Here is a 20,402-nt window from a genome sequence, read left to right as displayed (position 1 = left end):
TTAGAAAGCAATAAAAATCATGGTTAATGCTCGCTTAGTTTTCCAGTTTTATATATGTTACACTACTCTGTAACAGTGATATTCTGTATAAGACATGTAAATTTACTTGTAAGTATATGTTCTCATACCAGTCACCAGAGATTACATTTAATAATACTCTTGACTTCTTAGCGAAATTGGCTAGCTACATGAATTTTCCTGTACAGTATGCACAGCATTCATACTCTGTACGATCACTGCAGATGTTATTTGATTGGCTGTATTGAGCATAAAATAAATGTAATTATTACTTAAGTTTTTGTTGTGGAATCTGTGGATATTGCTCTGTAAGCATTGCTCTGCTGCAGTTGAAAATGCTATAAGTCTTACCCGATCTCCTTTATCCCCATGAGCTCCAGGAAATCCAATTGGACCTCGCTGACCCTGCAATAAATACAGCATTGTAAGGTATAACTATGCCAAGTCTCTTCTGGGGTAAAATGTGGTAGAAAATGTCAAAACATGCACACATCAGACTCTGCAATGGACACACAAACAAACACATTAGTTTTCTTACATCTTCTCCTGGGCGTCCAGTAGGACCTGGCTCTCCAGCGGCTCCTCGCTCTCCCTGTCAATAAAAGAGGGAATATGTGTTTTTTCAGTGTTTGTTCATAATTATTATTATTGTAAAGAACATTTTATCTGTCATGTGCAGATAAACTTGACTTACCTTGTCACCTTGAGTACCTGGAACGCCGTCCACTCCAGGCAGGCCGCGGTGTCCCTGGCAGTGAAATGTAATTGAGTAATTTATTTGAGAGTTTGGCCAAACAAAAGCTCTTTAGTGAGCATACTGATGTATAGCTACTCTGTGTGGTTTCTAAAGAGTTAAAAATTGTTTTGTTTTTCTTTGGGTCTTGATAGGCATTTGTTAGTTGTTCTGGGTGGTTGCTATGCAGGGTCAGATTGGCCATCGGCATGGGCGGGACTTTTCCTGGTGGGCCAGTGGGCTGCTAGCAGGCAGATGCACATTATGATTTATATATATATAAAATTTAAATGGCCAATTAAACGAAGAAATCCCCTTTGAAAATATTTTATTGTTATCGTACGCCATATTTCTTTTTTGAATGAAAGAGAAAGTGTGCTGCGGAAAAACAGTGCATCAAAAGAATTAAAACTTTGCAGCTAGATCCGCCGTAATGTAAAATGACGGTGTTCTTGATTGATATTGATGAATCAATATCAGTGTGTCATGCCGCATGGACCGATCAGTGGTGCACCCAAACCGCACACTTCTGCAGTATTCTACATCATTTTGAAGTGTAAGTAGTACGAGTAGTATGTAAACACTGAAAATGCAACAAAAAGTGTACTATGCGTACCCGGATGATGTGGAATGTAGGACATTTTATGCACTCAGTGCGCGCAGCTTGCCGTACGTAGCAGAAGGGGCGGAGTTATCTGGATATGTAGCAACCAGCGAAACTTCCGTGAAAATAGCACCTTAAAAATGTAAGTTGAATGGTTTACCATCACCCCACGCTTTATGAATATGTACGTTGTTTGAGATACAAGTGTTGAACTGAGCTTAGCTAACGTGCTAAAGCTAGTGGCAACGTCAAATGTGTTTGAAACATCACTTCCGTCTAGCTGTTAAACTATGAATGCTTCCGTGTAGTAAAATGTTTTTTTAAGTGTTCCATTTGGGACGATCCTACACTTTGAAAATTCATACACTGCATGGCTGAGTGCACTGAGTATATTGTAAGTGCATAGTGTATAGTGCGTCATTTGTGAAACAGCTAATCTATTTATGTGCAACGTAGCCTATGGAACACATATAATAATAATAATGCAGATAATAGATGTCCAGTGCGCAACATGAATCCTGATAATCCTGGTAAAATTTAGTCTCCAAATCTGACCCTGTTGCTAGGGCATTAGTAGGTGGTTCTGCGGTTTATATGGCATTGCTAGGCTGTTGTGGGTGGTTGCTAAGGTGTTCCTAAGGCATTTTCTTCAGCCCTATGCTAGTTGCTAGTCTAAAGCATTTGTCTATGGCTCACCTTCATCCCTGGCAGACCGGGCAGTCCCTGAGGTCCAGCCGGGCATGTAGCCTGACACTGCTAACAAATGCACACATAAACACATCAGATCTATTCATCATTAATGATAGGAGCAGACAGGAAGTGTAGTAAAACAGAACACTTTAACCAATCCATCACTCATTAGATACATTTAGAAGACCCATTATAGCTCAGAACATGTAAGATCTGGGACAACAGCAAAAACCGCAGCCAAATTTCAACTCGTAACAACATTTTTACATTTTCTGAGGAAGAAAATGTAAAATGCAAATTATGAGCAATTTAGTAGTGATGCTTGCTTTATAACTTTTCACTTAATGACTTTTATCTTTTCAATGAAACAATGGGAAATTATAAAACATGAACAGTGAAGTTTGACACATTTTTCCCAAGTTTTTTATATTCTGTACATTGCATGGTTTTCTTATTTGGGACTTTAAGATGTAGGCCTCAGATCTCAAAGGGAATGTCGTTTTTAGAATATATTTGTTGAGTACTGATGTGCAGGTTCTGTGTGTCCACTGAAACATGAATATTATTAAAATCTAAAGAGCACTCACGGTCTCCCCACTTCCCTCAGGATTTCCAGCACCGGGAGGCCCCTACAAACAGCAGAATGACAGCGGCATAGTTTAAATTCATGAGCAAACACAGACACAAAAGAAAAGGCCCTTTAAAAAGCATCAGATATTACAGCGTTTAAAACAGGTCTTTGTAAAAGCCCCAAAAACCTTCCGAGAACAGAAGCCACCTGACCCAGAAAGCATTGAAAGGTAAAGTCAGGGCTAACAGCACAGACAAGAGAGATACAGGAAATGAGAATGTATTAACAAAAGGGGGCCATGATTTTGCCAAGTAGGTTCCCAGATAATTTTTGTTGGTTTTGGTGCATAATTCCCATGAACCAATCAGATAAGCCCAAAGTATACTTCAGTTCTGACACGAACGCTTAGTGTCTGCGTACGGTCGAACGCTTAGCCTTTCAAAGTTTAGCCATTTGACTGTGTGCATACACAGGTGGTTGGCGCATGTGCACAGCGACTGCTATGAGATACTGGACTATTTCTCTTCAGTAGTTTTCTCTTCAGACTCACGTTATACAAATGAAGGTATTTCCTGACCTCCTCACACATGCGTTATTGACATGCACATCCACTGTTGTAGTTTCCACCTTCATCTCCTGTTGTTTAGCGGTGATTACATCTTCTTCTAGCGCTTCTTCGTGACAGAAATGGCTCAACTGTGAGTGTTTACATTTATGCATTTGGCAGACACTTTTATCCAAAGCGACTTACAGTGTACTTATTACAGGGACAATTCCCCTGGAGCAACCTGGAGTTAAGTGCCTTGCTCAAGGACACAATGGTGGTGGCTGTGGGGATTGAACCAGCAACCTTCTGATTACAAGGTATGTGCTTTAGCCCACTATGCCACCACCACTCCAACGAGTGTTGCCACCTTGTGGACCCACAAATTAAATAGTTCCAGGCACATGCGCATACTGCACGTTCAGAGTACACTTGGTTTGAAAAATCTGGCTGCACACGTTCAGTGCTAGAGCATTTTGCTGATGATGAAATTTGCGTCATGCTTTCTGTACGCAGACATCTAGCATTCACGTCTAACCAAAGTTTACTTTGGGCTTTAGGGTTAAGATCAGGCCTTGGAATGAGGCTTCAACAACATTTTGTTGATTGTGTTTTGACACAAACTTGTCAATGTCAAGGCAACTTGCCATACAAAAGAAGAAAATGCTTGTACTCCACCCATAGGAACCTCCTCGGCTAGGACGACATAATTTCACATTATTGACACTCTTGTGGAAGAACTGGGACAGATTGGTTAAGGAATACTGTATGTTTCTTGGAAAGGAATGTTGTTCCAGGACCATCAAAATATCCAGAAATGTGTCTTTCTTAGCAAAATCACTGTCACCTCTTAGTAGTGTAGCTAATAATATTGTTCTACTGGACACAGATGTGAACTCTAAGAGACTTGGAAAGAAAAAGTGAACTCCTGAGTTCAATCCCCTAAATGAGTTTTGTGTTTACATATGATAGATTTATAAACTAGATTAAGCCAATGACATACAGGTGCATCTCAATAAATTAGAATGTCGTGGAAAAGTTCATTTATTTCAGTAATTCAACTCAAATTGTGAAACTCGTGTATTAAATAAATTCAATGCACACAGACTGAAGTAGTTTAAGTCTTTGGTTCTTTTAATTGTGATGATTTTGGCTCACATTTAACAAAAACCCACCAATTCACTATCTCAAAAAATTAGAATATTTTGACATGCCAATCAGCTAATCAACTCAAAACACCTGCAAAGGTTTCCTGAGCCTTCAAAATGGTCTCTCGGTTTGGTTCACTAGGCTACACAATCATGGGGAAGACTGCTGATCTGACAGTTGTCCAGAAGACAATCATTGACACCCTTCACAAGGAGGGTAAGCCACAAACATTCATTGCCAAAGAAGCTGGCTGTTCACAGAGTGCTGTATCCAAGCATGTTAACAGAAAGTTGAGTGGAAGGAAAAAAGTGTGGAAGAAAAAGATGCACAACCAACGAGAGAACCGCAGCCTTATGATTGTCCAGCAAAATCGATTCAAGAATTTGGGTGAACTTCACAAGGAATGGACTGAGGCTGGGGTCAAGGCATCAAGAGCCACCACACACAGACGTGTCAAGGTATTTGGCTACAGTTGTCGTATTCCTCTTGTTAAGCCACTCCTGAACCACAGACAACGTCAGAGGCGTCTTACCTGGGCTAAGGAGAAGAAGAACTGGACTGTTGCCCAGTGGTCCAAAGTCCTCTTTTCAGATGAGAGCAAGTTTTGTATTTCATTTGGAAACCAAGGTCCTAGAGTCTGGAGGAAGGGTGGAGAAGCTCATAGCCCAAGTTGCTTGAAGTCCAGTGTTAAGTTTCCACAGTCTGTGATGATTTGGGGTGCAATGTCATCTGCTGGTGTTGGTCCATTGTGTTTTTTGAAAACCAAAGTCACTGCACCCGTTTACCAAGAAATTTTGGATCACTTCATGCTTCCTTCTGCTGACCAGCTTTTTAAAGATGCTGATTTCATTTTCCAGCAGGATTTGGCACCTGCCCACACTGCCAAAAGCACCAAAAGTTGGTTAAATGACCATGGTGTTGGTGTGCTTGACTGGCCAGCAAACTCACCAGACCTGAACCCCATAGAGAATCTATGGGGTATTGTCAAGAGGAAAATGAGAAACAAGAGACCAAAAAATGCAGATGAGCTGAAGGCCACTGTCAAAGAAACCTGGGCTTCCATACCACCTCAGCAGTGCCACAAACTGATCACCTCCATGCCACGCCGAACTGAGGCAGTAATTAAAGCAAAAGGAGCCCCTACCAAGTATTGAGTACATATACAGTAAATGAACATACTTTACAGAAGGCCAACAATTCACTAAAAATGTTTTTTGATGTATTCTAATCATTTATGTCTTATGATGTATTCTAATTTTTTGAGATAGTGAATTGGTGGGTTTTTGTTAAATGTGAGCCAAAATCATCACAATTAAAAGAACCAAAGACTTAAAATACTTCAGTCTGTGTGCATTGAATTTATTTAATACACGAGTTTCACAATTTGAGTTGAATTACTGAAATAAATGAACTTTTCCACGACATTCTAATTTATTGAGATGCACCTGTATATTGGGTCTTATGAGTTGCTTTGTTAAGAATGCATTTGCTACATGTAAAATGATGAACATATGAAATTCTGTAGCGTGTAATGGGAGCAGGTCTTACTGCGGGTCCTGGTGGTCCTGGGAGCCCCGGGGGTCCTGGGAGCCCATTAATGCCTCTTGGTCCAGGAGGGCCCTGGTAGAATAATGCGTCGTGAATAAAGGTATATAAAGGAACCATTGCTATTGTAAATGTGAAATCTAAGGGCTGTTCACATCGAATGAATTTTTGCGTCTGTGTCCGCTGATTGACAATTGTTCTTTTCTGTGTAAACGTGCTAGACTTGGGGGGTATTTACACTTGGTTACTTCATGCGTTTTTACTGATCAGATTGCGATCCAATTGAATAAGCACATTCCATTTACGCTTGGCCACATAAATGTGTCTCTGCCAAATGGATAGAAATATGATTTTCAATTCCAGCGCTATATGCAAATAAAACAGAGTTCACTTTCGTGATTATGCATTGTTTAGTTTCAGTTTCGTCGGCGATCTGCATCAAATAAATGAAGAAAAAAGTTCTATCTCTCCTATAAAATGCATCTGTTTCTTAATTTGTTGTTATCCATTGCTCGACGCAAGCCTAAGGCAATTACTTGGTAGCAGCTGTTATGTTTAGCATTTTCCCCATGCTGATGTAGCGCTGTTTGGGCGGAGTTAAGTTTACACATGTAGCTGTAAGCCAGAACAGACAGATGCATTTACACATTTCATCTGGAATGCATCTGATGCATGATTGGATTTATATCCATCTCAAATCGTCTTGGAGGGCATTTACACTTGGTCTTTTCATAATCGAATAGCTATCTAATCAGTAAAAACACATGAAGTGACCAAGTGTAAATACCTCCTGTGTCTTTGAGTGTTGCCTACGTCTCACAGTTTTTACACCATCTCGCTCAGGAGCGCTGTGTGTTTTAGATGACATGTCAAGTTTAAAAGGAGTTAAAAAAAATGAGTCTTAAGACACATTCTTTGTGTTCTACATGTCTCGTATTTTTTGCAAAAGAGCATGTTTGGTCTGAACGGCCCCTAAGTGTGCATAGTGAGGCATTCTGAAAATGATTTCGACCTCTGGTCCGATGTTTCCTTCATCCCCTGGAGTTCCGGGCTTCCCTGGAATTCCCTATGTTAGGGAATATCAGAGGTAAAAACTATTATTATCTCTGGAATATGTGGAATATGGAATATGTACTGATGTGAGATAAATAACAGTTAGACCAATTCATATTTAATCTGAAATCACGTAAAAGCGGTACATACTGGAGGTCCAACAGTCTCTGGTCCCTAGAAAAGAAGATACACATTTTGAAATATAGAAGAATACATAGAGAATAACAATCCAAAATTAACAGAATGCTTGTTAAAAGTGCACAATAATAAAAGCACTGAAAAAAAAAAGGAACTCACAGGGGGTCCAGCAGGTCCAGGGAAACCAGGAAGACCCTAAAACCAGATAAAACCACATGTTAGCACAATGACATTAACTCAATATCCCATTACTGGAGTGAACCTTTCCAGAACATAAATCAAACAGGAAATGAAGGTAAGGGGTCATTATAAGGTAACTTACTCTTTCTCCCACTGGTCCTCGTGGCCCCATGGGGCCCATAGATCCCTACACAAAGACGTCAGTCAATATACATGATACTGATAATGATCACACAAACAAACAAACAATAGAAGATATCGTAGACAACTAGTAAAATAGTAATAGTAGACAAAGGAATAGTAGATAAAAGGCCCCAAAAACCATTTGAACTCTTAGGCCACTTTTAAAATGATTGAGAGTCATTGAATTTCATCACAAAATATCAAACTAAGTGCCATATGCAAACAAATTATGCAATACATTTTTCCTAAATAACATTTCTGAGCAATTTTTTTTGCTATGACTGCTGTCAAAATGATTTATAGTGAATGTATAAAGTTTGTTTCCTTCAAGTTATAGTAACTATGGACAGGTTCCACTAATATCTGACAATCAGAAAGTATCCAAATACTTAATTATCCAAATAGTTTCATTTTGAACAGTATATCTATTGTTTTATTGTTTAAAACAAACTTCTTGTTGTGCATTATTTTGCTTGAAAAGTGTGCTTGTGCCATCTTTCTATATAATAAAAGCCACTTGGTTTGATATTTTGTTATCTAATTCAATGACATTCAGACATTTTTAAGTGTGGTTTAAGTGTCCAAATAAATTTTGGAGCCACTGTACTGTATATTAGATGTGATATTATGACAAAAGTCAGTTCACCATCTCAGAAACACATTCTCAATTTGGTTCTTTTATTAAGTGTCCAGGTTAAGGCCCCAGGTAAAGTGTTCCAATACTAACCACTGGCCCCGGCAGCCCCTGCAGTCCCCTCTGTCCTGGAAGTCCAATCTCACCCCTGTCTCCTTTACTGCCCTGTAACACACACACAACAGGACAAAAACAGTTTTATCACAATTCAGCATCTACTGCTGCTGTTGCTAAGATACAGTGAAGCATGGCCGGTCTATGCTAACTTAATTAGGAATGGTAGACTTGTCTGTGCATCTGTTCTGATCAGAGTCAGATCTGAGCAGCATGTGACCTATTTATGACACACCAGTTGATGGAGCAGTTTAACCATTCTTCCTCATAGCAGATATTTACACATGAAGCTGGATTGTGACTGAGTGTATTTTTGATTCAGCAGTCTAAAAATGCATTTTTTCTGACTAAGAAATACAACAAAACTTTTTTATAATATAACATTCCTATCTTACTTAACCTCTTCAACTCTGGGGCATTTTTGGGCTGCCGCCAGCAATTTTTCACCATTTACATACTGTGGACTAATTGCCATAAATTGGTCTCATTTTTTCAGAAACCCCATTAAATAATAATAATAAAAAGACTCCAATTATTCATAAATAATATTGTATATGTTTACAATCTTATAATGAATAGATTTTTTTAAATCTTATTTTGTTGTTGTCCTAACTTTGTAAGCATGTAATTCTGGTTCTTTTCACTCCACCTCCCTCCAAAAAGTCTTATTTTATTCCACTAGATAGCAGCAAGTACTAGAAAAAATATTTTTTCGTCTATCACCTTCCATCACAAAATGCCGATCTGAAATGTAGGTGGTGCTCTAACGCATTTTGGCCCTTGCAAATGTGCTTGTCCATAGACATTCAGTCTAATTTTCAGTTCATGTACCACCCCCATTGTTTCATCAAATATCTCGGCCTCTGAGTGGACTAGAAGCTCAATTTAAGTGTCATTAGAAAACTGAGATCCTTCTCTTTCAATAGTCGATAACATATTTCTGATGATTTCTTTAGCATGCTTTACTTGCTGGACCGCATATTTTGTTCTGTACATCTAAGATATAACATTGGGTTATTCACACAAGCAAGCTCACAGATAAAAAATGGTCAAATGTTTTGGAACATTATCTAAGGTAAAAGCAGATATAAAGTTTTTTGCTATTTGGGGCTTACAGCAGCATTGATTGGTGCATAAAAGAAATGTTTGTATTTGATGTCTTACAGAAATCATATTTCACTTTGTGATTCTTTTGAAAAATTTTGAATTGTCATATTAGGGCAACAAAATAAACTGTACAGTCTGCAGAGTTGAAGAGGTTTTAATGAACCGAAGTGAAAGAAGTGTTTGTACTCCATCCACTGTCATGGTGCATTCTTCATTATGAATTGTACATGGTAAAATTCAGGAAAAAATTGGTATAAAAGTACCCCAAAAACAAAACGTTAGGATGCATTCTAAAATGTGATCTGTGCTGCAAATGTTGCATTCTCAGAGTTGCCACAAGGGAATGCTATAGCTTAAACAAGCGTGCATTGTTTTCTTCTATGGTCTCTTTCTCTTTCAGGTCAACTACTGTCATTTCGAAGCAACAGTTTGAAGATAATACTGCTGAGGAAGTAATTTAAATTCAATATATTTATAGCTTCTTAACTGAATAATAACATATCCGGTTTTATGACCAAACTTCTCAAGGTACTGTAACTCTACCACAGTGATGCAAAATACTGACCTAGCAAAATTGTCTTCAAAATGTAGCGCCCCTTGCAGCAACGTTGAGAATGCAATGCATATTTGCGGTCTGACCCATTTTGGAACACAACAACACACAAAATCAAAGATTGCGTAGCTAGAAGCATCTGCGTTGATGTACTTGCATAAAGTATGTTTCGGCCTTTACTCTACTCCTTTACCTATCCTTAAAATCTGTTGATAGGGATGTTGATGAAAGAACATGTCCTACTTGCGTGAATTCCATTTAGCATAACATCCTGCTGAGTTTTAGAACATTGTCTCCTTAAAACAGAGATATTCTTCTGTCTTGTACTTACCTGCGCTCCTGGAGTTCCTGGGATGCCTGGAACACCCTAGAGAATAAAAAACAATGAGAAAAAGAGACACTGTGTTAGAACCAATAAGTGTAAGTCAGCGAGACATGACAGAGGTGTTGACATGAGAACATCTCTAATGAGAAGCTTGCGCCTCTGCTGACAAGAGGATAAATCCATAATGAGTTGCCTGGGAAGAGAAGAACCTTTTCTATCTTCTTAGTGTGTGTTGAGGACTGAGATAATGAAGTTTTAGGAACAGCACTAATGGAGATATTTTCTCCAGTCTAGCTGACCATGCAAAAGGACATGAGTTTCAAAAAGTAGTGAAAGTATATTTTGAATGTTGGTGACCTGATTTGGATGTTCATTTCTGCAGTTTTATGTAGGCCTAACGGTTCTTTGACTCAGTCTTGAATTCTGACTGTAACATAATATACTAACCAAACACGATGCAACACAGAGTCAATATCTTCAATTATTTTCATGACAATTAAACCCATTCTCACTGAATACTGGACATTAAAAAAAAAATCTCATTCTTATAACTCAAACACAATGATATATTATTTAAACTGTGAAGTATTTATACATTAGGGTAGTATTTCTTATTTATTTTATCATAATTGTAATAAAATTAATTATTGCATTATAGTATTTTTTTACCGTAAAAATACTTGTTACCAAAATGTACAGCGATCTCATTCTCATTAGTCAAAATCAATTATAGATTATTTAAATTGTGAAGTATTTATACATTATGGTAATATTTGTTTAAATTGTTTATTTTAATAATAACAAAATAAATAAAAAAATAAACATTGAATTATATACTGAATTGTAAAAAAACGTACATCTCTCCCATCTTGACCATCCTCTCCTGGGGGTCCGCGAGGCCCTTTGGGACCCTCAGGGCCAGGGGGACCAGGGATTGGCTTGGGGTCTGGCTGTTGGGGGTTAAAGAAGTAAAAGAGGGAACATACTGAGTAAAAATAAACTAAAAATGCTTTATAATCCATTTGATTATTAGTTTTAGCAAAATATAGCACCCAAATCAATCACTGGAAAGTGTGCAAATATTCTCTCTTTCCAGAGACCTCAAAGAATTATATGTAACAAAATAAAGAAAATGTAAATCATTAGCTTATTGCTCCCAGCTTCTCTTTATTAGCTTAAGCTTCAAGCAAGCCCCCCAAAAATATCTTCAGTGGAAAAACAAATTAGAAGATAATAGTCATTTTTTTAAAGGATGGTTAAGTTAAACTGAGCCAGGAAATTCAAATTTATTAACAATGCAATAAAACAATACTACAAGTTATTTACCTTGTGCTGTTAAAGGAATAGTTCAACCAACAGTAAAAATGTTGTCATCATTTACTCACCCTCATGACGTTCCAAACCTGAATGACTTTCTATACATAGCTATGTGTGGAAACAGACCAAAATCAAGTCATTATTTACTTAAAGTCTTTCCCTTCACTGTCTGCTTCCATTTAAAAAGGGCTTTCTTTGTGTTTCATGGAAGAAAGAAAGTCATACAGGTTTGGAATGACAGAACGGTGAATAAATGATGAAACAGTTTTATTGTTTCTAATAATCTCCTGCGCATGCTAAAAATAAACACTTTCAAAATCAGAATGATCAATATAAAAGCCGTCTTATACTGTAATCCCGCTTTGGATCCTTTTTGACTGTAATGTTTTGTTGATTGCAGTAAGTATAGCAGGTAGCCACGAGTCAATTCTGCATCAAAGCACTGTAGATTATTTGCTAAAATCAGTTATAAATTAAAACAAAAAGAAAACATAAATGGGTAAAAATCAAATACCTCAGCATTGGCATACATCTGAAGAAGCAAAAGAGAGAAAATAAAGATTATTGTAGCGTTAGTGAAAATAAAACCCCTTCACCAAAAAGGCTGTGAGAAAGCACACCTGTAGATGGCGCCACAACATGCGGTCTATAACAGCGCCTCGCCCGGCCAACTCATCATAAAATAAAGCAAAAGCAAAAAAATATACACTTAAATGTAAATTGTTAAGTGCCAAAATGGTTGTTGATGCTTGTGTTGTCTTTTTTAGGAAACTAGCACAGTTAGCGCAACAGCTAACGTGTGGAAGTTTGCTGTAGGCTACATTCTGACTGCAGTAGCATTGTCAATATTTCATCAAGGTTGTACCATGGTGAAACAGCTCATATATCAGAATAAGTATTGCTGTTGATGAATTATGAAATATTCTAAATCAAGTCTTAACACTAACAGTAGTGCAGCACTGTGCCATAATGAGATTTTGTACATAATATTCATAAATGTATAGATTTAGTAAGAAACATCTTAACACATAATCTTTACTGTTTTCAAGTACCTTCTGTATGTAAGCATTTAACTGTTACAACAATAGTTGAGGGCTTTAAAAATCAATAGTTAATTGTCTACTCTGCTACAGATCTGAGTCTGTGATTGGTCGGTTTATCATATAGACAAAACAGGAAGTGATGAAAGCGCAGTTACCTCAGTCAGAGGAAGTTCAGTGCAGCTTTCTCTCTGGGCTCTCTTTGGGTCACAGTGAATCAGCATCCACTGCAACTCAAACTGGGAGAAAAACACCACACACTTACTGAAAGAGATCATCTTAAGGCAATGTCTCAGTAACATTTACACTTATATACTGAGGTGCCGTTCACACCAAACGGGTTTTTGCTTCTGTCTAAGCTGTTTTTGAATTGTTTTTCTATGTAAATATGCACAATACTGGTATTTACAGCAGGGTCAGCTTCAGGTTTTTACAACACTATAAGCTGTGATTGACAACAGTATCAGATCTGGTTTTTGACAGAAAATGACAAGGTGCTGAGGTTCTGCAATCTGACAGTTACAGTGACTGATGGTGACACTCATAAGAGTGTGTGAGAGTAACACACACTGACAGTCGCATTCATCACAGGTACAGACTGTTACAGGATGAGATGGATTTGACAGGTACAGGGTGACAGTAACATTCATCATATAGGCCTATGGTCGGAGACAAAATCCACAGGAAACCATTTTAACACAATCCACTCAGTGGTTCAGATTTGCTCAGTACTACCTCAGGAACTGTCGCTGAAAGTCTCAAATAAAAAAATGACATATCAATACAAAATCTTATAATTTCAACCTTAGAAATATACAGTGGGGTCCAAAAGTCCAGACTAGACACATTCAAAATGATTTTTTACATTTTTTATTCATTTAAACCTGTAAATAAAAAGCAAATAGTGATTGACTGATATGGATTTTTTAATGGCCGATATAATGCCGATATATGCATATATTACATAATTTTATATGATAGTAAATGACATGTACTTTAATTAAAATTGCTAAATCGCTAAGAATTTAATTAACTTAGCTTTATATTTATGCAGAAATTCACACAAAACTTTAACTTTGTAAAATTAGAAAATGCAGTTTTAAGAAATAAGATTTTACGATTTTTTTTGTATGATAGATTGCAGCTTTCAACAGTAATCGGCCAAACAGGAACATTTATCTGCCAATGCCGATACTTTAAAAAAATCCCAAATATCGGCTAATTTATTGGCCTTGGCGATATATCAGTCAAACACTAAAAGAAAGTTTAAAAAAAAAAAATTAATACAAATTAAAAGAAAGAATAGGTATGATGTAAAATTAAGAAGGAAAATATAGAAACTTTAACTTGTAAATATATATATATATAAATAAATAAAGATTTTTGTGAGTTTTACATGGTAGATCAATTTATCGGCTGATGACAGTAATTTAAATATACCAAACATTTTCCGAATTATTGGCCTTGGCAATATTTGGGTCAACCACTAAAAGAAAGTTCTAGGATCTTGAAAAAAAAAAGAAAAACAAAAAGAAAGAAAATGGAATATGTAGAAAACTATGTAAAAATAGAAAATAAATCTTTAAAAATACGATTTTATGCTTTTTTTTATGGTACGGTAAATCACGGCTTTCAACAGTTATTGGCCGAACAGGAAAATTTATCGGCCATTGAGATAATTAAAAAATACCAAATATTGGCTAATTTAATGGCCTTGCCGATAGGTCGACTACAAAAAGAAAGTTCTAGGATTAAAAAAAAAATAATAATAAAAAAATGTAAAAGAAAGAAAATGTATGATGTAAAATTAAGAAGGAATATGAAGATATATATATATATATATATATATATATATATATATATATATATATATATATATATATATATATATTGTGCATTTTAGATGGTAGATCATGGCTTCCAATAATAATCAGACAAACGGGAAAATTCATTGGCCAGTGCCGATAATTTAAAAATGCCATATATAGTTTGACTTATTGGCCTAGGCGATTTATTGGTTGACCACTAACAGAAAGTTATAAGATAAAAAATAAATACAAATTAAATAATTAAACATTATGATATAAAATAAAAAAGGAATATGTGGGATTCTGCACTGTTTCTAGGTCAATGATCATATGTAAGCAAATTAGTGACATCGACCATGTTAACTCCTTTTACAGATGGTGAGATTTCCTTCTTTTCACTGAAGCACAGAATATGTTCTTTGGAACATTCTCAAATCATTTTGGAGAACATGGATAATCAGATTTTGTATAAACTTGTGGAGTCCATGCCAGCTTGAGTGAATGCTATGATTAAAGAAAAAGGGGGACATACCAGATTCTAAGAAATGTTGAAATTCTTTCGTTAATTTTTCAAATTCTCATGTTATCCAAAGTAAACATCTTGTATTAAATTAGAATAAAAAAAAATAAAAAAATGCGAAGACTTTCGGACCCCATCTGTATATCATATAGATATGATTCATAGATCTATGAATGATCAGACTAATCATTCTCACCACAACAGATGTGTTGGGATCAGAATCCAGTCGTCCAATCAGAGTGTCTCCCTCCGTGTTGACGTAACCTTTCCTCTTGATGGGTTTCTGGTCTACCGGTTGACAGTCCACATACAGCGTCACCAGTTCCTTCTCCACACCGACCATCACCTTGTGCCATTTGGTATTGAAGAGCACAGAAAGACCCGGAAAGGTGACGGTCTGGAGATCTCCTTCCATCGTCGTGAGGAAGAACTCCAGAGCCTGTTGGTCTCCGTTGAGACGCATACCTGCCTGCTTCAAACCATCTTCATCCACCACTTGCCAGATGTTCCACACCTTGTTTACAGTGTTCTTTATCATGCGGAAGGTGGTCATGAAAGAATATTCATCCGGGAATCCCCTTGGAAAGTTCAGCCTGTTGGGCAATGAGTTTGGATATATACCGTATATTAAACATACTGTATATACCTTGATACAAATAGTTTTTTCACAAATGGATTTTAAGCAGAAATCTTACATTTATACATTTGGTAAACGCTGTTATCCAAAGTGATTCACAGTTCAATCTAGGTGTACATACTGTTAAGTATGTGTGTTCCCTGGCAATTGAACCCATGACCTTGGCATTGCTAGCACTAGTTGAGCTAAAGGATATAACATGTTTGGGGACAAAACATTTTTCAAAGTATTTAAAAAAAAAAAAAAAAAATATAAAACAGACAGTTCTACTAAATTTTGATTGGATGAGCCGTGATCGAAGCCAACAAAAATGCACCTGTGACCATACAATCTATATTAATGCAGCAAGTTGATAGTATATGCACTATATTATATTATTATATTAGTATTATATATCTAGTATAGTATTATATTATATTGTGTATTTTGTTATATTGCTGTTGCTGAAGTTTTATAAAAGCAATAAACCAACTGATGCCATATGTAAGAGTAATTTTACCGTGGTACAGGTTATTTTTGTATCTAAGAACACCCCTAAGTCATGGTAAACCTGGTGATGGCTTATCACTTATAAACCTCTTGTTTAATGTTTTCTAATTTTGTGTTCTTTGTTAACATTAAATGCATCACTAAATACATTTTTTTTTTGTTTTTTTTTTTTTGTTATAGACATCTTTCTATTGTAAATTATGTAATTTAACTATTGCGCCACATTGTTTGTTGTGGTCATTCGAAAGTAATTCTGGAAAGACACAAAGCATGTTTTTGCATAAAAGCAATCTATAAGCCTACTGCTAAGAATATCATTTTACCTCTATTATTGGCTGATCATCAAGGAGCTGTGCATTATAAAACACAAAGCTGCTTGGCTTCAAATCTTGCTCTAAGATACAATCATGAATAGCAAAATGGATCAGAGCCAAGTGCACTTTCATCTTCAAAGCTTCCGTGAGTTATTTCAAAGGGACATGTCTGGCTTTCGTTGCAGCATGTTACAGAATCAGAACCCAGGCCGTAGGCGATCAATAACACACCATTTAAGGATCAATTACGCTGTCCGGTGGTACATGGACCCTCTCTGGGTCTGACCCAACATGGCATTTTAATGGGCAGAGGCGCCCTGCAGGAGATGCTTTTACAGTGGCCCTTAACCAGCTTGTAAATGGATCAAGGAAAAGCCATAAATATGATGTTTCCTGTTGGTTAGTAAAAATTATTTGGGCCACTCTCTTGAATAATCTCACTCTTACTCTAAAGAATTAACTTCGCTCGCTCTTTCTCTGAGGAGAAACTGTAAAATGGATAGTAGCACAAGAATGGATATTAGCACTACAAAAGACAAGCTGACTCAACATACTCTAAAAGTGAGTTCTTGAGTTCTTTTGATTGGTAGCCTCAGTTACCGAATGCCAGAATGCAGATTTTAGCATAATCTAAATTTTCATTTAGTTATTGACAAATTGCACGCAAGGTCTGACAAGGGCTGTTTTCATCAAACATGTTTTTGTGTCTGACTGCACAGTTTTTCAATTACTATGTAAACATGCACTAGACGATCATTTTTGAACGTTGTGCCGCATCTCTCTGTTTTTTTAAGACACTGTGTCAAGTTAAAAAGTCAACTTCAACTATTTAAAAGGTTTCACGAGACACCAACATTTTGTTTTATTCATTGCTCAGTGTCTAGCTTTTTTAGCGCAATAACATGTTCGCTAACACACAGCTGGTTCCAAAAGAGTTTAGCATTGGGGGGCCTGGGTATCTCAGCGAGTATTGACGCTGACTACCACACCTGGAGTCGCGAGTTCAAATCCAGGGAGTGCTGAGTGACTCCAGCCAGGTCTCCTAAGCAGCCAAATTGGCCCGGTTGCTAGGGAGGGTAGAGTCACATGGGGTAACCTCCTCATGGTCACGATTATTGGTTCTTGCCCTCAATGGGGCGTGTGGTAAGTTGTGTGTGGATCGCGGAGAGTAGCATGAGCCTCCACATGCTGAGAGTCTCCGCGGTGTCATGCACAACAAGCCACGTGATAAGATGTGCAGATTGACTGTCTCAGAAGAGACAACTGATACTTGTCCTCTGCCACCCAGATTGAGGTAACCGTGCCACCATGAGGACCTACTAAGTAGTGGGAACTGGGCAATCCAAATTGGGAGAAAAGTGGATAAAAAAAAAAGAATTTAGCATTACCACATTTTGCTAAGCTTTGTGTTCTTTGTATATAAAAATTGCATGCAAGGACTTGATGGTTGTGCCATGTCTTGCTGTTTTTAATAACACTCCAGCTGTGTCCTAAATGATGCAGTATACACTATGCACTCAGCCATGTAGTGTATGGATTTTTAAAGTGTAGTATAGTCCCATATAGAACACTAGTTCTTTGAAACACAAGTTTTTGGTTACACAGAAGTATTCACTGTTTAACAGCTGACGGAAGTGATGTTTCAAAAACATGCGATGCGTTGCTGCTAGCTTTAGCACGTTAGCCAAACTTAGTTCAATACTTATATCTAAAATAATGTACATATTTACACAGTGTGGGGTGATGGTAAAGCAATCAACTCACATTTGTAAGGCTCTGTCTTCACAGAAGTTTCACTAGTTGCCACATTCACCATTAATTTTAATTGTTTTATCAGTCCAGCAATGCTGCCAGGTAACTTCGCCCCTTCTGCTATTTAGGGACAGCTAAATGTGATGTGATGTGATGATGAAAGATGATGTACATCAGCCAAGTACTCAAAGTACACTTCTTTCAGTGTAAAAATAGGATATGTCTCAATCAGCTCCCTATGTTGTGAATCAGTATATAGTGAACACGAATTCGGGCACTGGAAAGGGTGTTCATCCATTGAATACTGGGACACTTGTGACTCAATTACCTGCGTCACGATAAAGAGCTTGCGCACTCAAGCGCAGCTGGTATTTAAGGTGCTGTAAGCAATTGAAAAGTTTAACCGTTGGATTAGCCACGCCCCACTTTCCAAAATGTAGCACTCCAAAGATACCACATGAGCTTTACTGACACAGATACGAGCAGAAACAGTTGTCAAAAACAACAGCAGCAAAATAGCGCCCTCAACTGACAACTGTTATGAGCAACATGACAAAAAAATAGCATTTTTAGCCTCAGTATTTCACTGCAACTACATTACTATTAGAATGGGCAAAATGATTGACAGGCAGAAAGCATCATTGTCCACGGCCTGCAGACATTTTTTTTTTTTTTTTTTTTTTGCTGTTTACAAGGTCTAGAGCTGTCACAGAGACCATTGAGATATCTCACTATATTTTTATTATCTTTCAGGGAGTAGTGCAATTGTGTGCATACCTTTCCATGAAAAAATTGCTTACAGCACCTTTAATCAATGACATCGCTGTATAAATGACACTATCGTTAATTTTCGTTGAAGATATTCAAACTTACAGTGTTATTATGAAAGATAAATTACATTGAATAAATACATAAATTATAAAGGAGTGTATTTTAAACCTACTTTTAGCAACTCTAATATTTAAAAGATTGTTTCCCTTTCATTGCAATTGGATGAAAGACATTACAAACAACATCTCTTTTGAAGAGAAAATAAGGCTTTGACTTCATAGTTTTAAACTTGTGCTCGTCATGAAGACATGACAATTTCCAGTAAGGGAACATAGTGAGCAACGATGCTCCCTGGTTTTTACGGTGCACTGTGGGATTTTTTTAGGGAGCGAATGTTTCAGTGCCCTGGAACGATTTTGCAATTGAGACAGCCCTTAAAATGGCCGACTCCCTGATCAGTGCCCTGACTACTAAACTAGGGAGCTGACAGAAACGCACCCATACTACTCGAACTACTTGCACAACAAAATGACGTAAAATACTGCAGAAGTTTGCGATTTGGGACACACATTTCCAAAAGAGTTTAGCATTAGCACATGTTGCTAAGCTAATGTGATACTCTAATAAGCATGTGAATATTGGGATTCTCAGTCTGACAGGTGAAAAACATTAGTTTAATCTCTTTAACAAGCATGATTTTTATGAGTTCTTGTAGCATAACTGGTAGAGCATGGTGCAATTGTCATTCGTCTGATACCCAGGTAACGTACGTACTGAAGAAACAAGGGCTAAAAAATAGGCATAAATAAATAAATGAATACAACTTTGCAGCGTAGCTGTAACATGACTGTTCTTTGTCAGAGAGAAAGAGACAGACAGAGACTAACTGGCTCTATGGGCCATCTGGGAATGAAGCTTAAGCAGATGCCATATAGGTTCAGACAAGTTGTTTTTTGTGTTATTAGAAGCTGTTCAGAGGTGTTAACATCTGTGTGTGACCTGTAATAATGCAACACCTGAAGCAACGACCACGTATTCAAAAAGGCTGTGTGTGTGTGTGTGTGTGTGTGTGTGTGTGTGTGTGTGTGTGTGTGTGTAAATACAGTATGTGACATTTTTAGCTTTGGTTCATGTAGTCGTGCGCACTGATACATATATTGATTTTAGTGTACTTTTGTGTCGTCGTACATTGTGCGTGTTAGTTCACATAAAGGCATTCCCAGCTTTTCCGTGTGTGTATACAGTTTCATGAGTGATCAGGTTTATAATTACCTGGTTGGAATCTGGAAGTTAGCCTCACGGTCGAGTCTGTATGCCACCTGGAGGGGAGTGGAACCTTCTACCTTTCTGACACCTCTCATTGGGATCACATCTAATTGAAACTGTGTGATCAGATCAAACCCTGCCACACACAAATACAAACACACACTTTTACTAACGTATCACATAAAATGGAAATGGAATTCTGTAATAATTTGGAACCAATCTTAACTGGACACAAATCTAATTTGTTTTTCAAATCCGATCTATTGGACTGTCTGCACTATTTTGCAAGTGATGAAATTTGATCCGCTTGTTCAGACAATATACTCAATATCTGGTATATCTACATC

General features: G+C 37.2%; 1 protein-coding gene across 1 annotated transcript in view; it reads right to left on the bottom strand.

Moving 5' to 3' along the window:
• LOC127424991 (collagen alpha-1(IX) chain-like) overlaps positions 1–20,402 on the bottom strand; it is a 48,481-nt gene that overhangs the window by 10,640 nt on the left and 17,439 nt on the right. Inside the window, exons 5-21 of the mRNA XM_051670560.1 lie at positions 20,062–20,191; positions 15,023–15,419; positions 12,657–12,737; positions 11,973–11,990; positions 10,999–11,091; positions 10,148–10,183; positions 8,136–8,207; positions 7,368–7,412; positions 7,205–7,240; positions 7,058–7,081; positions 6,867–6,920; positions 5,858–5,929; positions 2,633–2,674; positions 2,052–2,108; positions 713–766; positions 557–610; positions 370–423 (exon numbers count right to left, since the gene is read on the bottom strand). Coding sequence (XP_051526520.1) covers positions 370–423; positions 557–610; positions 713–766; positions 2,052–2,108; positions 2,633–2,674; positions 5,858–5,929; positions 6,867–6,920; positions 7,058–7,081; positions 7,205–7,240; positions 7,368–7,412; positions 8,136–8,207; positions 10,148–10,183; positions 10,999–11,091; positions 11,973–11,990; positions 12,657–12,737; positions 15,023–15,419; positions 20,062–20,191 — 1,319 coding nt within the window. The remainder of the gene's footprint in view (positions 1–369; positions 424–556; positions 611–712; positions 767–2,051; positions 2,109–2,632; positions 2,675–5,857; positions 5,930–6,866; positions 6,921–7,057; positions 7,082–7,204; positions 7,241–7,367; positions 7,413–8,135; positions 8,208–10,147; positions 10,184–10,998; positions 11,092–11,972; positions 11,991–12,656; positions 12,738–15,022; positions 15,420–20,061; positions 20,192–20,402) is intronic.

Source organism: Myxocyprinus asiaticus, chromosome 34 (genome assembly GCF_019703515.2).
Source record: "Myxocyprinus asiaticus isolate MX2 ecotype Aquarium Trade chromosome 34, UBuf_Myxa_2, whole genome shotgun sequence".
Lineage (NCBI taxonomy): Eukaryota > Metazoa > Chordata > Actinopteri > Cypriniformes > Catostomidae > Myxocyprinus > Myxocyprinus asiaticus.
The sequence above is the reverse complement of the archived record's forward strand: the minus strand, read 5'-3'. Positions and strand labels throughout refer to the sequence as shown.